General features: G+C 38.1%; 2 protein-coding genes across 2 annotated transcripts in view; both read right to left on the bottom strand.

Annotated features, from left to right (window-relative positions):
• Window positions 1–24,482, bottom strand: part of LOC137196203 (NLR family CARD domain-containing protein 3-like) — a 69,913-nt gene that overhangs the window by 19,849 nt on the left and 25,582 nt on the right. The gene's annotated exons all lie outside the window — the stretch shown is intronic.
• Window positions 3,895–24,482, bottom strand: part of LOC137196262 (ribonuclease inhibitor-like) — a 43,180-nt gene continuing 22,592 nt past the window's right edge. Inside the window, exons 4-10 of the mRNA XM_067609134.1 lie at window positions 18,634–18,807; window positions 17,503–17,676; window positions 16,372–16,545; window positions 15,243–15,416; window positions 14,088–14,261; window positions 5,411–5,457; window positions 3,895–5,278 (exon numbers count right to left, since the gene is read on the bottom strand). Of these exons, the coding sequence (XP_067465235.1) occupies window positions 4,683–5,278; window positions 5,411–5,457; window positions 14,088–14,261; window positions 15,243–15,416; window positions 16,372–16,545; window positions 17,503–17,676; window positions 18,634–18,807 (1,513 nt within the window). The 3' untranslated portion in view covers window positions 3,895–4,682. The remainder of the gene's footprint in view (window positions 5,279–5,410; window positions 5,458–14,087; window positions 14,262–15,242; window positions 15,417–16,371; window positions 16,546–17,502; window positions 17,677–18,633; window positions 18,808–24,482) is intronic.

The following is a 24,482-nucleotide window of genomic DNA, read 5'->3' as shown; positions in this document are numbered from 1 at the left end:
GCCTCAACTCTGATATATCACATCTCATCAGGACCGACTCCCACACAGCCCATGTTCCAGTCCTGAAGGCTTTTTCTAACGTGACCTGTGACCTCACAACCCTCCAGACTCTAAATGTACAATGACTGGAGATCACTTTATTAGGAACACCTGTGCAGTCTGATGCGATCCAACACAACAGCTCTGCCATCGATTCTACATTTACAAAGCTTCTACATTCTCAGTTGTTGTTGACGTTGTCAGAAAGGTGATAATTGTATTTTATATTTATTATTGAGGTGGTAGTGGGGCTGCTGTACTGGACTGTGTTATATTGAAAAGTGTTCCTAATATTTTGCCCTCCTGATGCTTGTTAATGGGCTGGAATAAAACCACACAATGGAAAACATGATGGAAATATGACATTTGTCTCCTCTCTCACTAGAGTCCCACTAGATACTAGTTTTCTTTCTCTGCCCACAGAATCTGTTCTGAACATCAGCAGACTGTTAAACTCCTGCAGCTGTAAAACTTTCTGACTGAAGTTTCATTTACAATCAAAGCTAAAAGCTCAACTTGTTCAACAGACAGGAAAACTTCTGCACACACTCAGTTTGGGGAAACCTTCCTGAAAATGGCCTCGAGTACAGAAAGAAGAAGCAGCAAACACCTGCTGCCTGGTTTGAAATATGAAAATAAATAAAAAATGAAGTTATTTTATCTTGATTTTTCTTATTTATTTAAAAACGAACTGAAGGTTAAAAGAAAAATGTCTTTGTTACAACAATAAAATGCAGAGAAAACAGTTTTCTTTGTTTTGGATGATTTCTCATCTAATTTAAAGTCATTTATAAATGCTGTAACCTTCAACACTCTCACCTGTATATAGAAACATTTGTTGGAGCAAAGTTATGTTTGTGATATGATTTATTTATTTATGGATTACAGACACAAAACAGAAATCCAAGTGATAACATGTTACAGTGAAAACACATATTTCCAACATGGTCCCAAGATGTTAAAAGACAAAGAAACATAAAGAAACACATTCAACATAAAAACTAATCAATACAATCCTGAAATACAAAAACACACCAGCACAGTTTAAGAAATGAAGAATAATAATAGTTAACAGTTCTTTTTTTATTAGAACTAGTGCAGAGCCCGTTCAAAACGTGTCTGTTCAGAACGGACAGATTGATTATTATTTCTCAAGAACCACATATATATGTATCAACTGACAAACGTATCGATTAAAACCATAAAGATTTAACAAATGAACTGGTTTAAATCCAGTAAGAAACTTCACCAGTGAGACTAAACTGAGGTTGAACTGTAGAAGCAGTTTTGTTGGTGTCTGCTGGAAGGATTTGTGGCAGCACTTTACCTTCCAGCTGGGTAATAACAAGGTAATAGTGGGTAATATTTGATAATAACCAGCTAGTAATAATGCTAATTAACATGTAAAAGCTTGGTATTAACAATGGCTATAACTAGGTAATATTAGATAATAAGGGGCCAAAAATAAAGAGATAATAATGTGAAACACATCTAAAGATGCAAAATGCAAAACTACCAGTTTCTACTTCATTTGACGGTGATGTTTGGTGATTGTGATGAGATGAAACCAACACCAAGAGACATATTGATTACCTGGAAACACACCTGGTAGTTTCTGTGTAACAGCCATGAATCAGCTGCTAAATGCTTCCTTTCATGTTACCTAAGATAAAAAATGATGTATTTTCTTTAACTTCAAAATACCATAATAATAAAAAACATGTTTTTAAAAGGCTTGTTTGAAGCTGAAGTTTGATGAGTGAAATATGTCCATAGGCAGCATATATTTCTGGAACTTTTCATCAACAGTAGCACATGTTGTGTTGAGTTAACAGTGGAAGGGTTAGGCCTACCAGGTGTGTTTCCAGGTGATCACTGTGCCTCTTGGTTTGGGTTGTTGCTGTTGGTTTAATCTAATATCACCGTGAAATGAAGTAGAAATATGTAGTTATGCATTTTGCAGCACTGATTCATGGCTATTACACAGAAACTAGCAGACGTGTTTCTAGGTAACAAATCACTGCATTAAAAGAAGAATTTTTACACTTTTACCTCAAAACAAAAGTTCATGTTTGGAACATGAGAGACGAAGAATTTCAGCAGGTTAATCTGATAATCACTGATTTAGACGTCCAAGAACTGTGATGTCATTTGAAGGTATGATGCTGATAGTAGCCCATAATATTTAGAAAATATCAACCATATTACATCATTATTATCAGGCTATTACCCCATTAATGTCACCATATTACTGTTTTAAATAAAAACATGATATAACCTTATTATAAGCAGGTTACTGTATAGTTACTGAAATGTTACTGTGATGTTTGTAATTAGTTCTGCCTCATTGTTCTTTAGGTTTATTTCCACTAAATATCCCCTTTCTTCTTGGCCCTTTGTTACCGTGGTTACACCCACTGTTAATACCAAGCTATTACTTATTAACTACCAGTATATGACAATATTATTACCTCTTTATTATCTAAATATTAGCCCACTTTTACATTGTTCTAACCAAGCTCTATAGCCAAAGACTCTTTGAAACATCTGGATGAAAATATATTCTGCTGGTTCCACCATTAAAAAGGTTTTGAACATTTTTCCAGGTTGTGACTGTTTCCTGTTCAGGTCGACGCCAACAGTCACAAATTGGCAAGACGGTTAAAAACAGCAGATAATGAAATCTGAATATATTTTAATATCATCCTTCATAGAATAATCTACAACATATAGATACTGAATATACACACACCATCATCAAACCAGTCTGCCCACTGTTAGATTCATACTGGGACCAGTTAGATTGTGTTATGGGAGGACTGGTGGACACACCTTCTACTTTTCCTCCACATGTCAGAGAGAAACACTCAACTGTTTCATGATTCACTACATTTTATTTGTCAGAGCTTCAATATATTGTTGAATGCAGGACTTTTACTTGTAAAGGAGTATTTGATGGTAGTTTTACTACTTTTACTAAAGTAAAGGATGCGTTTTATTTCTTCCACCTCTGAACATATAAACTGTGTGAAACTCAAGTGTTGGAGGAACAGAAACATGAGCGTCTGCTGCCACCTGCTGTTCACTCACAGCATCACATCCTGTCAGAGGAGGAGCTGTTTGCTTCACTCACACTTTAAAACATGAAAACAGGAACATTTAGGCTTTAAAAAGAAATGAAGATGTTTGAAATAATCACATCCAGTGGATCAATAAACTCCACCAGTGTTCAAATACATACTTATTAAACATATTTATATGAAGTCAAACTGTCTCTTTACAGCGTGTCACCATTAAAACCATTAAAACCAGTTTGTTCTTCCACTCTCACATCAGCAGTTTGACTGAACCACATCATCTATCTTATGTGATGCACATTTACAAAGTTTACACAGTATATCAGATATGTTGTAAAGTTCCTTTGATGTATTTTTAGACTTTGATTATGTATCTCACAGTGTGTCTGTAGAACATGAATCCAATCCATCAATCTGATCAATAAACACCATCAGAACTCATCGTTTTTGAGTCGCTCTCACAAAAAAAGCCAAAAAAGTTTGACAGTGGATGTAAAAAATCAAAACGGACTTTAACTGACGTCAGTTGTGTCGTCACAGACTGTCTGAACTTTAAAGATCCTCCGCACATGTTTTAAGAATATAAAAATACTCTGCTTGGAATAATAATGTGTGTCTGATGTTGAACAACAGCTGTCAGACTGAATGTGAGCTAAACACATTAAACTGACACTTTAAACAGTCCTGAAACTGTCAAATACCTTCAATCTACTATATGAAATTAGATATGAATTAACATGCACACACACAAAAATAAATGGAGAAAACTAACATCAGCTACTGATCATCATGAACTTTATTCTCTACACAGGAACTAAATAAACACTCCAGAGAAAAACTAAATACTTCCTGTATGTCAGAAACACACAACAGCTCCTGGACTTCTCATCTCTAATGCTGTGTTCACATCATATGGGATGGATGGTAGAGGCGGGAAAGATTCCCATGTTTACAACTCGCCAGCGTTCATGTCACACAACAAATCAAGACGGCTGCATGATTACAAAGTTGGTGGAATGAGGCTCAAAAATACTGTTATTGACAATAATCCACCATATCCAGTAAATATCAGAGCTTTCAGCTTTTCCACTTCATAATTACCACTTGAATGTTGACCTGAATTCTATTTACAAGTCAGAATCTCATAATTAGCATCATTCCAATATGATATGAACGCAGCATAAAAGCAGCCACACTCCAGCTGCTGAGCCTCAGCCTTCACCATTAGAGGTGTTCATTTAACCAGCCAATAGGAGGCCTGTTGTTCTGGCCATCATTTGTCATGTGATCTCTAATAAGTGAAGGAATCAGGTAACACAGTTACTATGAAACTACTAGAAGAACTACAACTAAACATTGTGAAGATCCCATTCCCATTATCCCATTACAGTTCAAGCCTTTCTAATACACTAACAACAGAAAACAACAACTGGACTCAGTTTATCATTTGATTCATTTTACAAACAAACTGTCAATCATGTGGAAACCATGTTTACATTTACAAGCAGTGAGAGATCATGTTGGTACTAAATACCATCAGCTGTGTGTGATCCTGTACAGACTGAACTATCTGGTCAGCAGTGAGAAAGTTTCTCTAACAGGAGGAGACTCTTCCTCCTCCAGACCACACAGAGACACTGAGGAACCAAACCTGTAGACCCCAAACCCAGCACACAGAGGCTGAGTGAATGTGGTGTTGAAGGTGTGGAGGTGGATCAGTGTGTCAGAGGAGACTCTGTAGAAGGACAGAGTGCCAGCAGGACAGTCCACATACACTGCTACTCTGTTAGAGACAGAGGAGGAGGAGGAGGAGGAAGAGGAGATGGATGTTGATCTCTTATTGTGACAGACAGAGTAACGACCATCATCAGAGCAGTCCAGACTCCAGGACTGATCATTCCATCCAAACAAACAGTCATCACTGTTTCCTTTCCTGTTGATTCCTCTGTAACTCACTGATATATAAACTCTTCCTCTCCACTCGACCTCCCAGTAACAGCGACCAGTCAGATCATTTCTACACAGCAGCTGATGATAGTAATCAAATCTGTCTGGATGATCAGGATATGACTGATCCTCCTCCACATATGTCACCTTCCTGTTGTCAGACAGTTTGAGTTTTCTGTTTACTGTGTTTGGATCCAGTGTGAGTCGACAGAAATCTGATGGAGAGAACGAGACACAATACAGCTGCAGTTATTGATCTATCATCTGTTTGATGATGACATCATCTTCATCCTCAGTAGGATGTGAATGAGCTTTGTTTTGATGAATGAAATGAAAAACACACTTACACTTCCTCAGACCTGGTGTCAACCATCGGACTCCAGCAGGCTGCAGCCTGAAAGGAGGAGGGGGGTCAGAGCAGCACGTTCTCTTTCAGCATGCAAACATGGACATGACATCACTCTAGAAAAAGCAGCTCTGATCCTCATCACACTGAGCTGCTTTGCTGTTGCTAGGCAACACAACCGTCCATCACATCACGTCGCACCACGACTATCGACAGCAGCTACATTCAGCCAATCAGAAACAGGCGTCTCAAAGTCAAATCATGTCAACAATGAGACTTTTTCTTGTCAGACTCAGCAGTTTGTATTGTGAACAGATGACAGGACTGTTTAAACTGATTCACACTAACATGAAAATGATAAACCGCCTGTTTCTGTTTGTCTTTCCTCAACAATCTTTGGACGACTGACAAGTTATTTCCTCTCACACAGGTGGAACATTCCTGCATGATGGTTACAGCTGACAATCAGCTGCAGTCTCAAGAATTTGAGCTGATTTACTGTCCACCTGTCTGTCTGTGCCTGAGAGTGTCCACCTGTCTGTCCTCACCTGAGAGTGTCCACCTGTCTGTCTCAGTCTCACAGTAATCAGTGAAATATTCACTAAATTTAATCTCTTCGTGTTCATTGACACCATTTTACCTTTTTTTTGGTGACAGTCAGCAGGATTTTCAAACTAATGTATTTCAGGTGGAAGTAGGTTTCGTTCCTGCAGCAGGTTTTTTTCTGTCAGTTGGGACTCGGGAGCTCAGAGGCTGGATTGTTTTTTCTCATTTGTTCTTCATTTTGAAACTATAACCGCTACATCACTCAACATTTAATCAAGATATTTGATCCTTGTTTTCATGTTTTTATTCTAATATTAGCAGTCTGGTGGGACCGGAGAGGACGCGCTGCGTATGAGTATTTTCCTCACTGTTGATTTTAATATCTTTAACATTTCTCAACATAAAACATGAAGGCGTCCTTGATAACTCAACAATATGAAAGGTTGTGACCAAGTTTTCTTGTCAGTTTTGGACGATAGCGGAAGCGGCTACATTAGCCTACCCATGATCCTCAGCCACCGTTACTATGGTGAAGACGCTAAAGCTGTGACATAAACTATATTCAGTATAACATTATACAGCAGGGCCGGACTGGGAAAATCATTCAGGCTGGGAAATATAGCTCCAGTCAGACCAGTTTATCAGCGGGGGGTCTGGGGGTCCCCACTAGGAAAACTTTACTTACAAAGACTTGATTTCCTGCATTCTACTGAATTTTAGTGCATGTGAATAACAAACTAATGAGCCAACAGCTGCTTAGTACAATGTAGTGTTATGAAGCTGAAATAAAACCAAAGGTACATATCATTAAGGAGGGAGACGACACTACTACTACTGTGGCACCAACGCTGCTCTCTACACCTTCAAAAAGAAACAAGCAAGAGCACAACACCCTCCTCAGTTTACTGATATACACTAACAGTTACCCATCAAAGGTTCAAATAGTCCTTTAACCAACACAAACATTAAATAACACACATCTTTAAGTTCCAACAAATGACAGCAGCCTGAATAGTGACAGAAGACGTTGTGTTGTCTCAATCATTTTAAATTATCAGCTCAAAGTATGAACTCACTCACTGAAACTTTCACCAAAACACATGAATTTTATAATAATATTAATCACATTAACTAGACTACATATGCTAATTAGCTTTAGCATTGACGAGACGATGATGACGCATCAGTAACATTAGCTACGTAGGCTAGCTAGCACATTTATTTACCTTTCTTTCTCTCTCTCTCTCTGCTCCACCCTTCCTCTTTATCCACCGTCCATCTTGCTGCTGAATCATTTAGCCTCTAAATGCACTTAATGCCAAAAGAAACGTGTAACTGCCAACTACTCTCTCTGTTTCTCCGTTTCTCTAAGGCTAGCTGGCTGTGCTAGCTGGCTGTGCTAGCTGGCTGTGCTAGCTGGCTGTGCTAGCTGGCTGTGCTAGCTGGCTGTGCTAGCTGGCTGTGCTAGCTGGCTGTGCTAGCTGGCTGTGCTTCCTAACATGCTGCGGCTAACGCTCCGCTAGCCTCTCAGCTAACGTTAGCCTCGGCTCTCCATGTGGATCCAACCGGAGCACCGAGCCCCGGTTTGTAATTCAGGTTAAAGCGGGAAGAAGCAGCGGGTCTGTCGGGCAGCTGAGTGAAGTGCAGCCTGCGGAGGAAACACCGCGACCGTCAGGGTGAAACAGTCCGCGGAGGAGCTGCTATGTTTGGCTGCACAGATAGGAAACCCCTCGGCTGACAGGAGGTATCACTCTGTCTGGAAAAAAAAATCTTCTTCTTTTTGGTTTATAACGGCGGTTGTCAACCAGCGTATTAGGTGCATTACCGCCACCTACTGCTCCGGGGTGGGGACCAGAGATTAAATTCTACACATTAATCCTGTCTGTCTAATAAACTCAAAGAAAACTTTGTGCATATATAACTGCTCCAGTGTTTAATCATTTGATTATAGATCTATAGCAGCGTCTGTCTGTCACAGAATGAGACACAAACAGACAATTTAAACCTGTTAATTACTGAAAGAACAGAACCCACATAAAGGAACAATAGAAACAGCTGCAGCCTGCAGAATATGTTTAAATAAAATGTTGCTTATTTAGTTTGTGAAAGTCTGACATGCTTTTCAGGCTCAGGATGGTTTTATAGGAGACGCAGCTGTGTGACGTCATGTTTTCCTGAAGGAGCTGAGACGCTCTGAAACACAGAAGAAGAAAGGAGAAGCCTTTTGCCTCATGAAGAGAAATAGTAGAAAGTTTTAATGATTGATTCATGATTCAGTCATCTTTATTTTATAAATAAATAGGCTATGATCAGCTGCTGTTGTGCTTTCATTCCTTCTCCACAGGTAGTTTCCTGATCTGCTGTATTACAACAACAGCCGACTGTTTACTGTCCCGTCAGATCAGCTGACCAATCAATACACACTTTGGATCAAAGGGGTGTTGCCGTCCGTTAAAACACTTCCACTAGGATACACCTGTGTTTCCTGGCTCTAAGCTCCTCCAGGAGCCTCCTCTCTCCTCGCTCCTCGTCTCCTCCAGGTGCATTTAAGGGATCGGAAGATCCTCCATGATGGCGGAGAGAGATCGATTTCCGGGTCACGGAGGAGAGAGGACGCGAGGAAGCATAGAGTTAGCTTAATGAAAAGCACCCACATACATCTCAAGTCTCTTATTAGAAAGATTTGTCTTTTCATGATGTTATTTCCTCCATTAAACTGTTTCTTGCTGACAGACAGACTCTCCCTGACTTTAATTTGATCCATAATAACAGTTCAACACATTTATATTTTACATCATTTATCCTCATTTACATTCAGTCACATGTGAGGCTGAAAATTCCTGAGCGTCGGGTTTGATATGAGTTACATCATTTCCATTTTCCCTGAAACATTTAGCCAAATACATATTTTCCAGTGTTCAAAAGACACTCTGATCATATTCTGGGTTATTAAATAATGAATTCACTATCAGAATATCAAACAATACAGATGCAAATCATCAATAAATAATATAAACGCATTCTGTGAGTAGAAATGGTTCCTGTGCCTCTGAGCAGGACACAGTATAAATGCAGAATGCAGGTTGTTATTTATGTTTGTTAAACAGGTAACAGCTGCAGAGAGGAAACAGCTGCTGCAGTGATAACTGTGAACATTTATTAGTATTAATCAGAAGTTTCTACAGCTGTTAAAACTGACTGACAGCTGATCAGCTGTGATCAGCTGCCGCCGTCATCAGAAACGGACGTCGCTTCATGTGACACTTCAGAGGAAAGGACGTCTCATGTCTCTAAAAACAAATGTTCTCGTTTCCTCTCTCCTCGCTTTGTTTCCTTGGTTGCATCTCAAGTCTCTTAAATTGCATCCACGTTTCCCTCACTTGCTTCTTTTCCTTGCATCTTAGTCCCTGTTTACACCTGGTATTAACATCCATCTCAGGTGATCCGATCACAAGTGGACAGCTCCAAGTACGTCTGTTTACGCCTGGTATTAACATGCGTCTTGAGTGACCACTTGTTATTCGGATCTCACTTCCTCGCTCTATATGCAAATTAACACAGACATCATTTCTGTTTGCAAAGACTAAATTTGTTCCTTTTTAACTGGTGGGAGGATGTTGTGGAAATGTTTTATCGTTGCTCAAGAACCACACAGAGACATAAAGAAAGCATTAAACATTGTTACTTGTTGACGCAGTTGTAGACGCTGTACAATCCATCACACCATCAGTAACAATTATACAAATGTCCAAACACAAACAAAAATACAATCATCTTGTATTTTTGGAGAGAAAGCATGTTGTTCAGCCGGCCCTTTCTCTAAAGATTGTTAACCCAAACCAGACAGCTTTATACCTCTCCAGAATGAAAGCTAAAACAGTCTGGTCCCTAATAGACACTTCCACAAACTGTTACACCTTCTTACAAACAAGTATGGTCATACGATCTAACAGAGACCTCATGGTCAATCAATAACTTCAAACATGGACATCCTTCAACTTTAGCTTGTCTAGATACCTCATGATCCACACAGTCTCTAAAACAGCAGGCTTAAGACAAAGATATCTCTAGCTAACCCCAGAGGTCAGCAAGCAGCCCTCAGATAGAAACAAGTTCAAGAGTTCAACTAGACTAGGAGCAGGATTTCTTCACCAGCATGTATACCAAAATGACAATGACATTACATCACATTCAGTTGACAACAACCACTGACCCCTTAGTTTAAAAACATTTGCAACATATAAACAAAAGATTTATAAAATGATAACCTACTATTCAGTTTTCTTTCACAAGGACCGGGGGTCTGTGTATCCTCCGTCCAAAGCTGTGTTCAACTTGTTTGATACAGGTTAAACAAATATACAATGCATTGTGCCCCCTCATGAAAATCAAATGCCTGTCCTATTGATGTACTCTAGCGCCGCGTCTGAACATATATAATATATATATAGTTATATCAGTGGCGGCTGGTGACTCAAAATATTGGGGAGGACAGGAGAAAAACCAACATGGAATCTCACAACAAACCACATCAAACTATATCATTGTTCCCCAGCTGATGAAATCAGAGGGGTGGGGCACAGTTTTATATGCCAATAAAACAATTTGCTTTCAAAAACAAAAACCCCTGAGTGGTGAAAAATCTGCTTCTTTAAAGACATTTAGCATATACATATTGTTTCTAAACAAAGAAGAGCTCATTTTAGCCGTGCAGTGATTCACAATGTGTCATTTTACCAACAAAGTTAAATTCAAATTTATAGTATTGTTCTATTGTGACAACAGATTTATGTTCTCATCAGAAACAGACAACATATCACATGATTTACATGTGTTTCCTGTGTATTTTCTTAGTATACAGAAATATATAAAGTACCACAAAGCTTATAATGTGATACAGGAACAGATCAGTGCTGAATACTAGAAAGACTGAACACTAAAAACATTCACAGATCTAAAAGTGTAGGTTCACATCAGAAAGTATTAATGCATGTATCAAATACATGACTTACACACTCTGATCTATATGCATCACATATAAAATATAGTCTATAAAGCTGACCTGTTAACACTTGTTATTCTAGTTACTTATTACTCAATATACGACTCAGCTTAAAAACCAACTGAAGAAACTGTCACAACAAGCAGCCAGACCTCCTGCACACTCATTCACTAATCACACAACATCAACAGGTGACTGAACAACCACTCAATTAAAAACTGGATCAATTCCACATGAATGAGTGAGTCCAGACAGCTCACTGTAACTTCAACAAGCAAACTACCTACAACACATTATATGATCTCTGCTGCATTCTGGTTAAGGAGATAAATTCACTCAACAGCCACACAGAGACATTTAACCATCAGAGATGAAATTAGCGACCAAAGAGACAGAGAGAGAGAAGCTGTATCTGACTCACGTTATCTGATGTCTTCTTTCTATCATGGAGATGAAGTATTCATGTCATAACATCCATTTGTGGCTGTTGGTCATCTTGTTTGTTAGTTAACAGAACTTTGTGGCTGCTGGTTAACCAGTTTGATATCATTAGCAACAATGACAAACAAGCTAACTCTCCTGGTTTCATTTAAATTATGTTGTTAACTTTCTATTGTTGTTGGGAGGAATTCACTTCAGAGCAGCAGCACGTCACCGTAGTCCCGCTGAGGGTAATTTGGTTGTTGAAAGGGCCTAAATGAGATGTAATGTTTTACTGATGTGTTTAAAAATATAGTTTGTAATTTGCAAGTTATCATTTATTTTCTAATATGCTACTCTATCAATTTATCTATATCTTACTGCTCTTCTTCTCTTATCAGTTCGTCACACTCATGTAGGTTACAGTTGTAGAGAACTGAAGATGAAATCTGGAAACTATCATTGGACCAAAGTGATGTCAATATTGTATTCTGGTTGTTGATTGGTTAGGGAGGACGTCCTTCCTTGGAACGTCATTTTACGTGTCTTGGCAATCATAGATTAGCATAAAAAAAATAAATTACTTTAAATTGATGTAAGAGATCCGCCCTGAGGAGGACAGCAGGAGCCCGTCCTCCTCTGCCCCCCCACTCCCCCCCCACTGCTCCCCACCACCATCTCACACACACTGCTCTTTCTCCCCCTGCCCTGCAGGTGTCACTGTTGAAGCATTTTAATCAGAATTTCAATAATGGATTTCTTCCAACGAAGAGAGAATAAATATTTTTTAAATGATTATGAAATTTGGTAATGGTTTATTTCAATCAAGTATTCTTTTTATATTTTGATCTCCCTGTTGCCTCTCAAAAATAGAAGATGGGCAACCTCCTCTGCCTCTATGGACCAGCTTCCTCTGATAATATATATATATATATATATATATATATATATATATATATATATATATATATATATATATTATCAGAGGAGGATATCAGCATACCAAGAGATTTTGGACAATTCCATGCTCTCAACTTTGTGGAACAGTTTGGGGATGGCCCCTTCCTGTTCCAACATGACTGAGTTTTGTGTGGATGAACTTGACTGGCCTGCACAGAGTCCTGACCTCAACCCGATAGAACACCTTTGGGATGAATTAGAGCGGAGACTGAGAGCCAGGCCTTCTCGTCCAACATCAGTGTGTGACCTCACAAATGCGCTTCTGGAAGAATGATCAAAAATTCCCATAAACACACTCCTAAACCTTGTGGAAAGCCTTCCCAGAAGAGTTGAAGCTGTTATAGCTGCAAAGGGTGGACCGACGTCATATTAAACCCTATGGATTAAGAATGGGATGTCACTTAAGTTCATATGCGAGTCCAGGCAGGTGAGCCAATACTTTTGGCAACATAGTGTATAATATATATATATATATATATATATATATATATATATATATATATATATATATATATATATGTGTGTGTGTGTGTGTGTGTGTGTGTGTGTGTGTGTGTGTGTGTGTGTGTGTATTCATCATCACAGAATTCACACCTTCCTATAGATAGCCCATTGGCTCACAAAAACAAACAAACAAAAAAAATAATAATAATAACTTGAAAAGTAGGCCTACAAATAAATTCAGTATGCAAAGTTGGAGGAGTTACTCTGGGGCACTGGGAAGTAATCTCATTCTTTTCTTAAAAAAGCTTTTTTTTTTTATCAACAAAGAGCTGCAATAACAATTGTCACACAAAAACAGTGAAAGTATAAAAAGTATAAAAAGTAATCTCATTTATTTTCCTAGATGAACTGTTTCATGACGTCCTGTTTAAACATTTCCAACAGTTAATGGGCCTGAAACTCTCCCGGCTGATCAGTTCATCGGTACAAACAAATAACAACTGCGTTGAAATAAAAACTCTAGAGGACTGTGTAGCTACATGACAAAGCTTTAGTCAACAACGAGTCCCAAACTGCATTGCCTCATGAAATCAGCCAATCACAAAGCTTCAAATTCAAATATATTCTTTACATTTCAATGTACAGTACAGTATGTTGTTCCTGATTGTAACCACCAATCTTCAGTACTGTATAATGTTATACTGAATATAATTTATGTCATGGCTTTAGCTGGCGTCTTCACCATAGTAACGGTCGCTGAGGATCATGGGTAGGCTAACGTAACTGCTTCCACTATCGTCCAAAACTGAGAAGAAAACTTGATTTCTCACAATCAAAGCTGAAATAACTATAAAAGGTCATAACCTTTCATATTGTTGAGTTATCAAGGACACCTTCTTGTTTACTGTTGAGAAATGTTAAAGATATTAAAATCAACAGTGAGGAAAATACCCCGGTCCCACCAGACTGGTAATATAAGAGTAAAAAAATAAAAACAAGGATAAAATCTTGTGATTAAATGTTGAGTGATGTAGCAGTTATAGTTTAAAAATGAATAGCATACGAGAACAAACAATACAGCCTCTGAGCTCCCGAGTCCCAACTGACAGAAAAAAACCTGCTGCAGGAACAAAACCTGCTTCCAATTGAAATACATTAGTTTGAAAGTTGTGCTGACTGTCACGAAATAAATGGAAAAATCGTGTCAATGTACACGAATAGATAGATTAAATTACATGACTATTTCACGAATTGCTGTGAGACTGAGTTGGTCCATACCTGAGAGAGTCCACCTGTCTATCCATACCTGAGAGTGTCCAGTCTCCAGTGTGGATCCTCCAGGCCAGCAGACAGCAGCTTCTCTCCCGAGTCTCCTGGATGATTGTAGCTCAGATTCAGCCCTCTCAGATGGGAGGGGTTGGAGCTCAGAGCTGAGGCCAGAGAAGCACAGCCTTCCTCTGTGATCAGACATCCTGACAGGCTGCAGACACACAAAACAACATATATGTCACATGATCTGAAATCACTGCAGGACTGGAAGGTAGTGTCTTTATTACTTTCATCACTAGTATGTTTCTGTAATCTTTAAAGTTAAACTTAATACTTCCAGTCACTACTTCTAAATTCAAATGGCCAACCACAGTAAGGTTTGTATTGTGAGGCAGTTCCAGCTTTCTGTAACCTTAGTCAACATGATGTTAACATCTGCTAACTCTTCACTGCTAAAAATAGGTCTAAATAAAGAATAGTAAAAGAAGAAGCAGGCACAATGAGCTGATAAGATGAAGAGCTGGAGGTGACAGATCTGACTACGGTTTGTAAAAACTTCAAACCTCCAACACGTCACAGAGGTAAATGACTCCATCTCAGATGCTCACAGTTGAATACAGAACAGGAATCCTAACTAATGTGGCATATAAGGACTGAAGGTTGTGGAAATAAATATAAAAACTAATAGTAAGGAAGCATTTCTGACTCCTTCACTCACACTCACTGACTCTACTTCATACATTTTCAGTAATCATGAGTTTAAAGGTTGTATGAAACAAAAGAAGAATCAAATGGTAGTTAACCACATAACAGCTGGTGTGCACTGTCATATCACCATTGTGACTAAAAATCACTATCATCCCAGCACAGATATTGCTCTGAAATTAAAAGAAACTCTAACTGTTACCAAAACACTGGTCACTGAATAACTGTCTGTATTTGTGTTACTTTGGGCCAATTACACAGTTCTTCATTCAGTTTTTGAATCTAAAACTCCGCTCTCGTATTTCAGGTTCCAACAGCGGAGACAGGACAAAACAAATGGAAATATATTAGTAGAAAGTTATTCACAGGGTCTAAACACACAACTGGTCTGGAAATAATTTGATTACAGAAAATATCCAGGTGTTTATCAATTCATATAAATCACAGTTTAAATGGTGATCAGTTAAGCAGGTTGATGAATTCTGACCTGAGAGTTTCCAGTGCACAGTGTGGACTCTTCAGTCCAGCAGACAGCAGCTTCACTCCTGAACTTTGCAGGTTGTTGTTACTCAGGTCTAGCCCTCTCAGATGGGAGGGGTTGGAGCTCAGAGCTGAGACCAGAGAAGCACAGCCTTCCTCTGTGATCAGACATCCTGACAGCCTGCAGACACACAAAACAACATACATGTCACATGATCTAAGATTACTGCAGGACTGGAAGGTAATGTGTTTATTACTTTCATCACCAATATGTTTCTGTAATCATTAGAGTTAAACTTAATACTTTCATTCACTACTCTTAAATTCAAATGGTCAACCACAGTAAGGTTTGTATTGTGAGGCAGTTCCAGCTTTTTGTAACCTTAATCAACATGATGTTAGCGTCTGCAAACTCTTCACTGCTAAAAATAGGTCTAAATAAAGAATAGTAAAAGAAGAAGCAGCCACAATGAGCTGATAAGATGAAGAGCTGAATGTGACAGATCTGACTACAGTTTGTAAAAACTTCAAACCTCCAACACGTCACAGAGGTAAATGACTCCGTCTCAGATGCTCACAGTTGAATACAGAACAGGAATCCCAACTAATGTGGCATATAAGGACTGAAGGTTGTGGAACAGTAAGAAAACATTTCTGACTCCTTCACTCATACTCACAGACTATACTTCACACAGTTTCAGGAATCATCCAGAGTTTAAAGGTTGTATGAAACAAAAGAAGAATCAAATGGTAGTCAACCACATAACAGCTGGGGTGCACTGTCATATCACCATTGTGCCTAAAAATCACTACCATCCCAGCACAGATACTGCTCTGAAATTAAAAGAAACTATAACTGTTACCAAAACACTGTTAACTGAATTACTGTCTGTATGTGTGTTACTTTGGGCCAATTACACAGTTCTTCATTCAGTTTTTGAATCTAAAACTCCTCTCTGGTATTTCAGGAGACAGAAAAAAATTAATGAAAATATATTAGTAGAAAGTTATTCACAGGGTCTAAATATACAACTGGTCTGGAAATAATTTGAGTAGAGAAAATGTCCAAGTGTTTATCAAGTCATATAAATCACAGTTTAAATGGTGATCAGTTGTGCAGGTTGATGAATTCTGACCTGAGAGTTTCCAGTGCACAGTGTGGACTCTCCAGTCCAGCAGACAGCTGCTTCACTCCTGAACTTTGCAAGCTGTTGTTACTCAGGTCTAGCTCTCTCAGATGGGAGGGTTTGGAGCTCAGGGCCGAGGCCAGAGAAGCACAGCCTTCCTCTGTGATCAGACATCCTGACAGGCTGCAGACACACAAAACAACACACATGTCACATGATCTAAGATCACTGCAGGACTGGAAGGTAATGTGTTTATTACTATTATCACCAATATGTTTCTGTAATCTTTAGAGTTAAACTTAATACTTCCATTCACTACTTCTAAATTCAAATGGCCAACCACAGTAAGGTTTGTATTGTGAGGCAGTTCCAGCTTTTTGTAACCTTAGTCAACATGATGTTAGCATCTGCTAACTCTTCACTGCTAAAAATAGGTCTAAATAAAGAATAGTAAAAGAAGAAGCAGCCACAATGAGCTGATAAGATGAAGAGCTGCAGGTGACAGCTCTGACTACAGTTTGTAAGAAGATCAAACCTCCAACATGTGACAGAGGTAAATGACTCCATCTCAGATGCTCGCAGTTGAATACAGATCAGGAATCCCAACTAATGTGGCATATAAGGACTGAAGGTTGTGGAACAGTAAGAAAACATTTCTGACTCCTTCACTCATACTCACTGACTATACTTCACACACAGTTTCAGGAATCATCCAGAGTTTAAAGGTTGTATGAAACAAAAGAAGAATCAAATGGTAGTTAACCACATAACAGCTGGGGTGCACTGTCATATCACCATTGTGCCTAAAAATCACTATCATCCCAGCACAGATACTGCTCTGAAATTAAAAGAAATTATAACTGTTACCAAAACACTGTTAACTGAATTACTGTCTGTATGTGTGTTACTTTGGGCCAATTACACAGTTCTTCATTCAGTTTTTGAATCTAAAACTCCTCTCTGGTATTTCAGGAGACAGAAAAAAATTAATGAAAATATAGAAATAGAAAGTTATTCACAGGGTCTAAATATACAACTGGTCTGGAAATAATTTGAGTAGAGAAAATGTCCAAGTGTTTATCAAGTCATATAAATCACAGTTTAAATGGTGATCAGTTGTGCAGGTTGATGAATTCTGACCTGAGAGTTTCCAGTGCACAGTGTGGACTCTCCAGTCCAGCAGACAGCTGCTTCACTCCTGAACTCTGCAGGTTGTTGTAACTCAGGTCTAGCTCTTTCAGACTGGAGGACTGGGAGCTGAGAACTGAGGCCAGAGAAGCACAGCCTTCCTCTGTGATCAGACATCCTGATAGCCTGCAGACACACAAAACAACACACATGTCACATGATCTAAGATCACTACAGGACTGGAAGGTAATGTGTTTATTACTATTATCACCAATATGTTTCTGTAATCTTTAGAGTTAAACTTAATACTTCCATTCACTACTTCTAAATTCAAATGGCCAACCACAGTAAGGTTTGTATTGTGAGGCAGTTCCAGCTTTTTGTAACCTTAGTCAACATGATGTTAGCGTCTGCTAACTCTTCACTGCTAAAAATAGGTCTAAATAAAGAATAGTAAAAGAAGAAGCAGCCACAATGAGCTGATAAGATGAAGAGCTGCAGGTGACAGCTCTGACTACAGTTTGTAAGAAGATCAAACCTCCAACATGTGACAGAGGTAAATGACTCCATCTCAGATGCTCGCAGTTGAATACAGATCAGGAATCCCAACTAATGTGGCATATAAGGACTGAAGATTGTGGAACAGTAAGAAAACATTTCTGACTCCTTCAGTCATACTCACTGACTATACTTCACACACAGTTTCAGGAATCATCCAGAGTTTAAAGGTTGTATGAAACAAAAGAAGAATCAAATGGTAGTTAACCACATAATAGCTGGGGTGCACTGTCATATCACCATTGTGCCTAAAAATCACTATCATCCCAGCACAGATACTGCTCTGAAATTAAAAGAAATTATAACTGTTACCAAAACACTGTTAACTGAATTACTGTCTGTATGTGTGTTACTTTGGGCCAATTACACAGTTCTTCATTCAGTTTTTGAATCTAAAACTCCTCTCTGGTATTTCAGGAGACAGAAAAAAATTAATGAAAATATAGAAATAGAAAGTTATTCACAGGGTCTAAATATACAACTGGTCTGGAAATAATTTGAGTAGAGAAAATGTCCAAGTGTTTATCAAGTCATATAAATCACAGTTTAAATGGTGATCAGTTGTGCAGGTTGATGAATTCTGACCTGAGAGTTTCCAGTGCACAGTGTGGACTCTCCAGTCCAGCAGACAGCTGCTTCACTCCTGAACTCTGCAGGTTGTTGTAACTCAGGTCTAGCTCTTTCAGACTGGAGGACTGGGAGCTGAGAACTGAGGCCAGAGAAGCACAGCCTTCCTCTGTGATCAGACATCCTGATAGCCTGCAGACACACAAAACAACACACATGTCACATGATCTAAGATCACTACAGGACTGGAAGGTAATGTGTTTATTACTATTATCACCAATATGTTTCTGTAATCTTTAGAGTTAAACTTAATACTTCCATTCACTACTTCTAAATTCAAATGGCCAACCACAGTAAGGTTTGTATTGTGAGGCAGTTCCAGCTTTTTGTAACCTTAGTCAACATGATGTTAGCGTCTGCTAACTCTTCACTGCTAAAAATAGGTCTAAATAAAGAATAGTAAAAGAAGAAGCAGCCACAATGAGCTGATAAGATGAAGAGCTGCAGGTGACAGCTCTGACTACAGTTTGTAAGAAGATCAAACCTCCAACATGTGACAGAGGTAAATGACTCCATCTCAGATGCTCGCAGTTGAATACAGATCAGGAATCCCAACTAATGTGGCATATAAGGACTGAAGATTGTGGAACAGTAAGAAAACATTTCTGACTCCTTCAGTCATACTCACTGACTATACTTCACACACAGTTTCAGGAATCATCCAGAGTTTAAAGGTTGTATGAAACAAAAGAAGAATCAAATGGTAGTTAACCACATAATAGCTGGGGTGCACTGTCATATCACCATTGTGCCTAAAAATCACTATCATCCCAGCACAGATACTGCTCTGAAATTAAAAGAAACTATAACTGTTACCAAAACACTGTTAACTGAATTACTGTCTGTATGTGTGTTACTTTGGGCCAATTACACAGTTCTTCATTCAGTTTTTGAATCTAAAACTCCTCTCTGGTATTTCAGGAGACAGAACAAAACTAATGAAAATATGTTAGTAGAAAGTTATTCACAGGGTCTAAACACACAACTGATCTGAAAATAATTTGATTAGAGAAAATGTCCGGGTGTTTATCAATTCATATAAATCACAGTTTAAATGGTGATCAGTTGATCAGGTTGATGAATCCTGACCTGAGAGTTTCCAATGTACAGTGTGGACTCTCCAGTCCAACGGACAGCAGCTTCACTCCTGAACTTTGCAGGTTTTTGTTACTCAACTCCAGCCCTCTCGGACTAGAGGACTGGGAGCTGAGAACTGAGGACAGAGCTGCACAGCCTTCCTCTGTGACCAGACATCCTGACAGGCTGCAGACACACAAAGCAACACCTGCTGCCTGGTTTGAAATATGAAAATAAATAATAAATTAAGTTATTTTATCTGGATTTATCTTATTTTTTTAAAAACCAACTGAAGGTTAAAAGAAAAAGTCTTTGTTACAACAATAAAGTGCAGAGAAAACAGTTTTCTTTGTTTTGGATGATTTCTCATCTAATTTAAAGTCATTTATAAATGCTGTAACCTTCAACACTCTCACCTGTATATAGAAACATTTGTTGGAGCAAAGTTATGTTTGTGATATCATTTATTTATTTATGGATTACAGACACAAAACAGAAATCCAAGTGATAACATGTTACAGTGAAAACACGTATTTCCAACATGGTCCCACGATGTTAAAAGACAAAGAAACATAAAGAAACACATTCAACATAAAAACTAATCAATACAATCCTGAAATACAAAAACACACCAGCACAGTTTAAGAAATGGAGAATAATAATAGTTAACAGTTCTTTTTTTATTAGAAGTAGTGCAGAGCCCGTTCAAAACGTGTCTGTTCAGAACGGACAGATTGATTATTATTTCTCAACAACCACATATATATGTATCAACTGACAAACGTATCAATTAAAACCATAAAGATTGAACAAATGAACTGGTTTAAATCCAGTAAGAAACTTCACCAGTGAGAGTAAACTGAGGTTGAACCATAGACGCAGTTTTGTTGGTGTCTGCTGGAAGAATTTGTGGCAGCACTTTACCTACCAGCTGGATAATAACAAGGTAATAGTGGGTGATATTTGATAATAACCAGCTAGTAATAATGCTCATTAACATGTAAAAGCTTGGTATTAACAATGGCTATAACTAGCTAATATTAGATAATAAGGGGCCAAAAATAAAGAGATAATAATGTGAAACACATCTAAAGATGCAAAATGCAAAACTACCAGTTTCTACTTCATTTGACGGTGATGTTTGGTGATTGTGATGAGATGAAACCAACACCAAGAGACATATTGATTACCTGGAAACACACCTGGTAGTTTCTGTGTAACAGCCATGAATCAGCTGCTAAATGCTTCCTTTCATGTTACCTAAGATAAAAAAATGATGTATTTTCTTTAACTTCAAAATACCATAATAATAAAAAACATGTTTTTAAAAGGCTTGTTTGAAGCTGAAGTTTGATGAGTGAAATATGTCCATAGGCAGCATATATTTCTGGAACTTTTCATCAACAGTAGCACATGTTGTGTTGAGTTAACAGTGGAAGGGTTAGGCCTACCAGGTGTGTTTCCAGGTGATCACTGTGCCTCTTGGTTTGGGTTGTTGCTGTTGGTTTAATCTAATATCACCGTGAAATGAAGTAGAAATATGTAGTTATGCATTTTGCAGCACTGATTCATGGCTATTACACAGAAACTAGCAGACGTGTTTCCAGGTAACAAATCACAGCATTAAAAGAAGAATTTTTACACTTTTACCTCAAAACAAAAGTTCATGTTTGGAACATGAGAGACGAAGAATTTCAGCAGGTTAATCTGATAATCACTGATTTAGACGTCCAAGAACTGTGATGTCATTTGAAGGTATGACGCTGATAGTAGCCCATAATATTTAGAAAATATGAACCATATTACATCATTATTATCAGGCTATTACCCCATTAATGTCACCATATTACTGTTTTAAATAAAAACATGATATAACCTTATTATTAGCAGGTTACTGTATAGTTACTGAAATGTTACTGTGATGTTTGTAATTAGTTCTGCCTCATTGTTCTTTAGGTTTATTTCCACTAAATATCTCCTTTCTTCTTGGCCCTTTTTAAAGTTACAACAGCTTTTAGCCTGACTCAAAGTCTCGGCCATCGCTGCCGGTTGGTGTGAAATGCATTTTGGGATACTTTTTAGTACGCTAACGTGTCTCCTGGTTTCTCTCACTCGCGTCTCTTCTCCCAGCGAGGATGAGAGAGAGACGTGAGGACGGAGTCAGTGAAAGGAACTCTGAATGCTTCAGCATACCAAGAGATTTTGGACAATTCCATGCTCCCAACTTTGTGGGAACAGTTTGGGGATGGCCCCTTCCTGTTCCAACATGACTGTGCACCAGTGCACAAAGCAAGGTCCATAAAGACATGGATGAGAGAGTTTGGTGTAGATTAACTTGACTGGCCTGCACAGAGTCCTGACCTCAACCCAATAGAACACCTTTGGGATGAATTAGAGCAGAGACTGAAAGCCAGGCCTTCTCGTCACATCACAGAGGTAAATGACTCTGTCTCAGATGCTCACAGTTGAATACAGAACAGGAATCCTAACTAACGTGGCATATAAGGACTGAAGGTTGTGGAAATAAATATAAAAACTAATAGTAAGGACGCATTTCTGACTCCTTCACTCACACTCACTGACTCTATTTCATACATTTTCAGTAATCATGAGTTTTAAGGTTGTTTGAAAAAAAAGAAGAATTAAATGGTGGTTAACCACATAACAGCTGGGGTGCACTGTCATATCACCATTGTGACTAAAAATCACTATCATCCCAGCACAGATACTGCTCTGAAATTAAAAGAAACTACAACTGTTACCAAAACACTGTTCACTCAATAACTTATCTGTATGTGTTTTACTTTGGGCCAGTTACACAGTTCTTCATTCAGTTTTTGAATCTAAAACTCTTCTCTGGTATTTCAGGTTCCAACAGCGGAGAAAGAACAAAACTAATGAAAATATGTTAGTAGAAAGTTATTCACAGGGTCTAAACACACAACTGATCTGAAAATAATTTGATTAGAGAAAATGTCCGGGTGTTTATCAATTCATATAAATCACAGTTTAAATGGTGATCAGTTGATCAGGTTGATGAATCCTGACCTGAGAGTTTCCAATGTACAGTGTGGACTCTCCAGTCCAACGGACAGCAGCTTCACTCCTGAACTTTGCAGGTTTTTGTTACTCAACTCCAGCCCTCTCGGACTAGAGGACTGGGAGCTGAGAACTGAGGACAGAGCTGCACAGCCTTCCTCTGTGACCAGACATCCTGACAGGCTGCAGACACACAAAGCAACACCTGCTGCCTGGTTTGAAATATGAAAATAAATAATAAATTAAGTTATTTTATCTGGATTTATCTTATTTATTTAAAAACGAACTGAAGGTTAAAAGAAAAAGTCTTTGTTACAACAATAAAGTGCAGAGAAAACAGTTTTCTTTGTTTTGGATGATTTCTCATCTAATTTAAAGTCATTTATAAATGCTGTAACCTTCAACACTCTCACCTGTATATAGAAACATTTGTTGGAGCAAAGTTATGTTTGTGATATCATTTATTTATTTATGGATTACAGACACAAAACAGAAATCCAAGTGATAACATGTTACAGTGAAAACACGTATTTCCAACATGGTCCCACGATGTTAAAAGACAAAGAAACATAAAGAAACACATTCAACATAAAAACTAATCAATACAATCCTGAAATACAAAAACACACCAGCACAGTTTAAGAAATGGAGAATAATAATAGTTAACAGTTCTTTTTTTATTAGAAGTAGTGCAGAGCCCGTTCAAAACGTGTCTGTTCAGAACGGACAGATTGATTATTATTTCTCAACAACCACATATATATGTATCAACTGACAAACGTATCAATTAAAACCATAAAGATTGAACAAATGAACTGGTTTAAATCCAGTAAGAAACTTCACCAGTGAGAGTAAACTGAGGTTGAACCATAGACGCAGTTTTGTTGGTGTCTGCTGGAAGAATTTGTGGCAGCACTTTACCTACCAGCTGGATAATAACAAGGTAATAGTGGGTGATATTTGATAATAACCAGCTAGTAATAATGCTCATTAACATGTAAAAGCTTGGTATTAACAATGGCTATAACTAGCTAATATTAGATAATAAGGGGCCAAAAATAAAGAGATAATAATGTGAAACACATCTAAAGATGCAAAATGCAAAACTACCAGTTTCTACTTCATTTGACGGTGATGTTTGGTGATTGTGATGAGATGAAACCAACACCAAGAGACATATTGATTACCTGGAAACACACCTGGTAGTTTCTGTGTAACAGCCATGAATCAGCTGCTAAATGCTTCCTTTCATGTTACCTAAGATAAAAAAATGATGTATTTTCTTTAACTTCAAAATACCATAATAATAAAAAACATGTTTTTAAAAGGCTTGTTTGAAGCTGAAGTTTGATGAGTGAAATATGTCCATAGGCAGCATATATTTCTGGAACTTTTCATCAACAGTAGCACATGTTGTGTTGAGTTAACAGTGGAAGGGTTAGGCCTACCAGGTGTGTTTCCAGGTGATCACTGTGCCTCTTGGTTTGGGTTGTTGCTGTTGGTTTAATCTAATATCACCGTGAAATGAAGTAGAAATATGTAGTTATGCATTTTGCAGCACTGATTCATGGCTATTACACAGAAACTAGCAGACGTGTTTCCAGGTAACAAATCACAGCATTAAAAGAAGAATTTTTACACTTTTACCTCAAAACAAAAGTTCATGTTTGGAACATGAGAGACGAAGAATT

Source organism: Thunnus thynnus, chromosome 13 (genome assembly GCF_963924715.1).
Source record: "Thunnus thynnus chromosome 13, fThuThy2.1, whole genome shotgun sequence".
Classification (NCBI taxonomy): Eukaryota; Metazoa; Chordata; class Actinopteri; order Scombriformes; family Scombridae; genus Thunnus; species Thunnus thynnus.
Note: the sequence above shows the minus strand (reverse complement) of the source record. Positions and strands in the feature narration are given on the sequence as shown.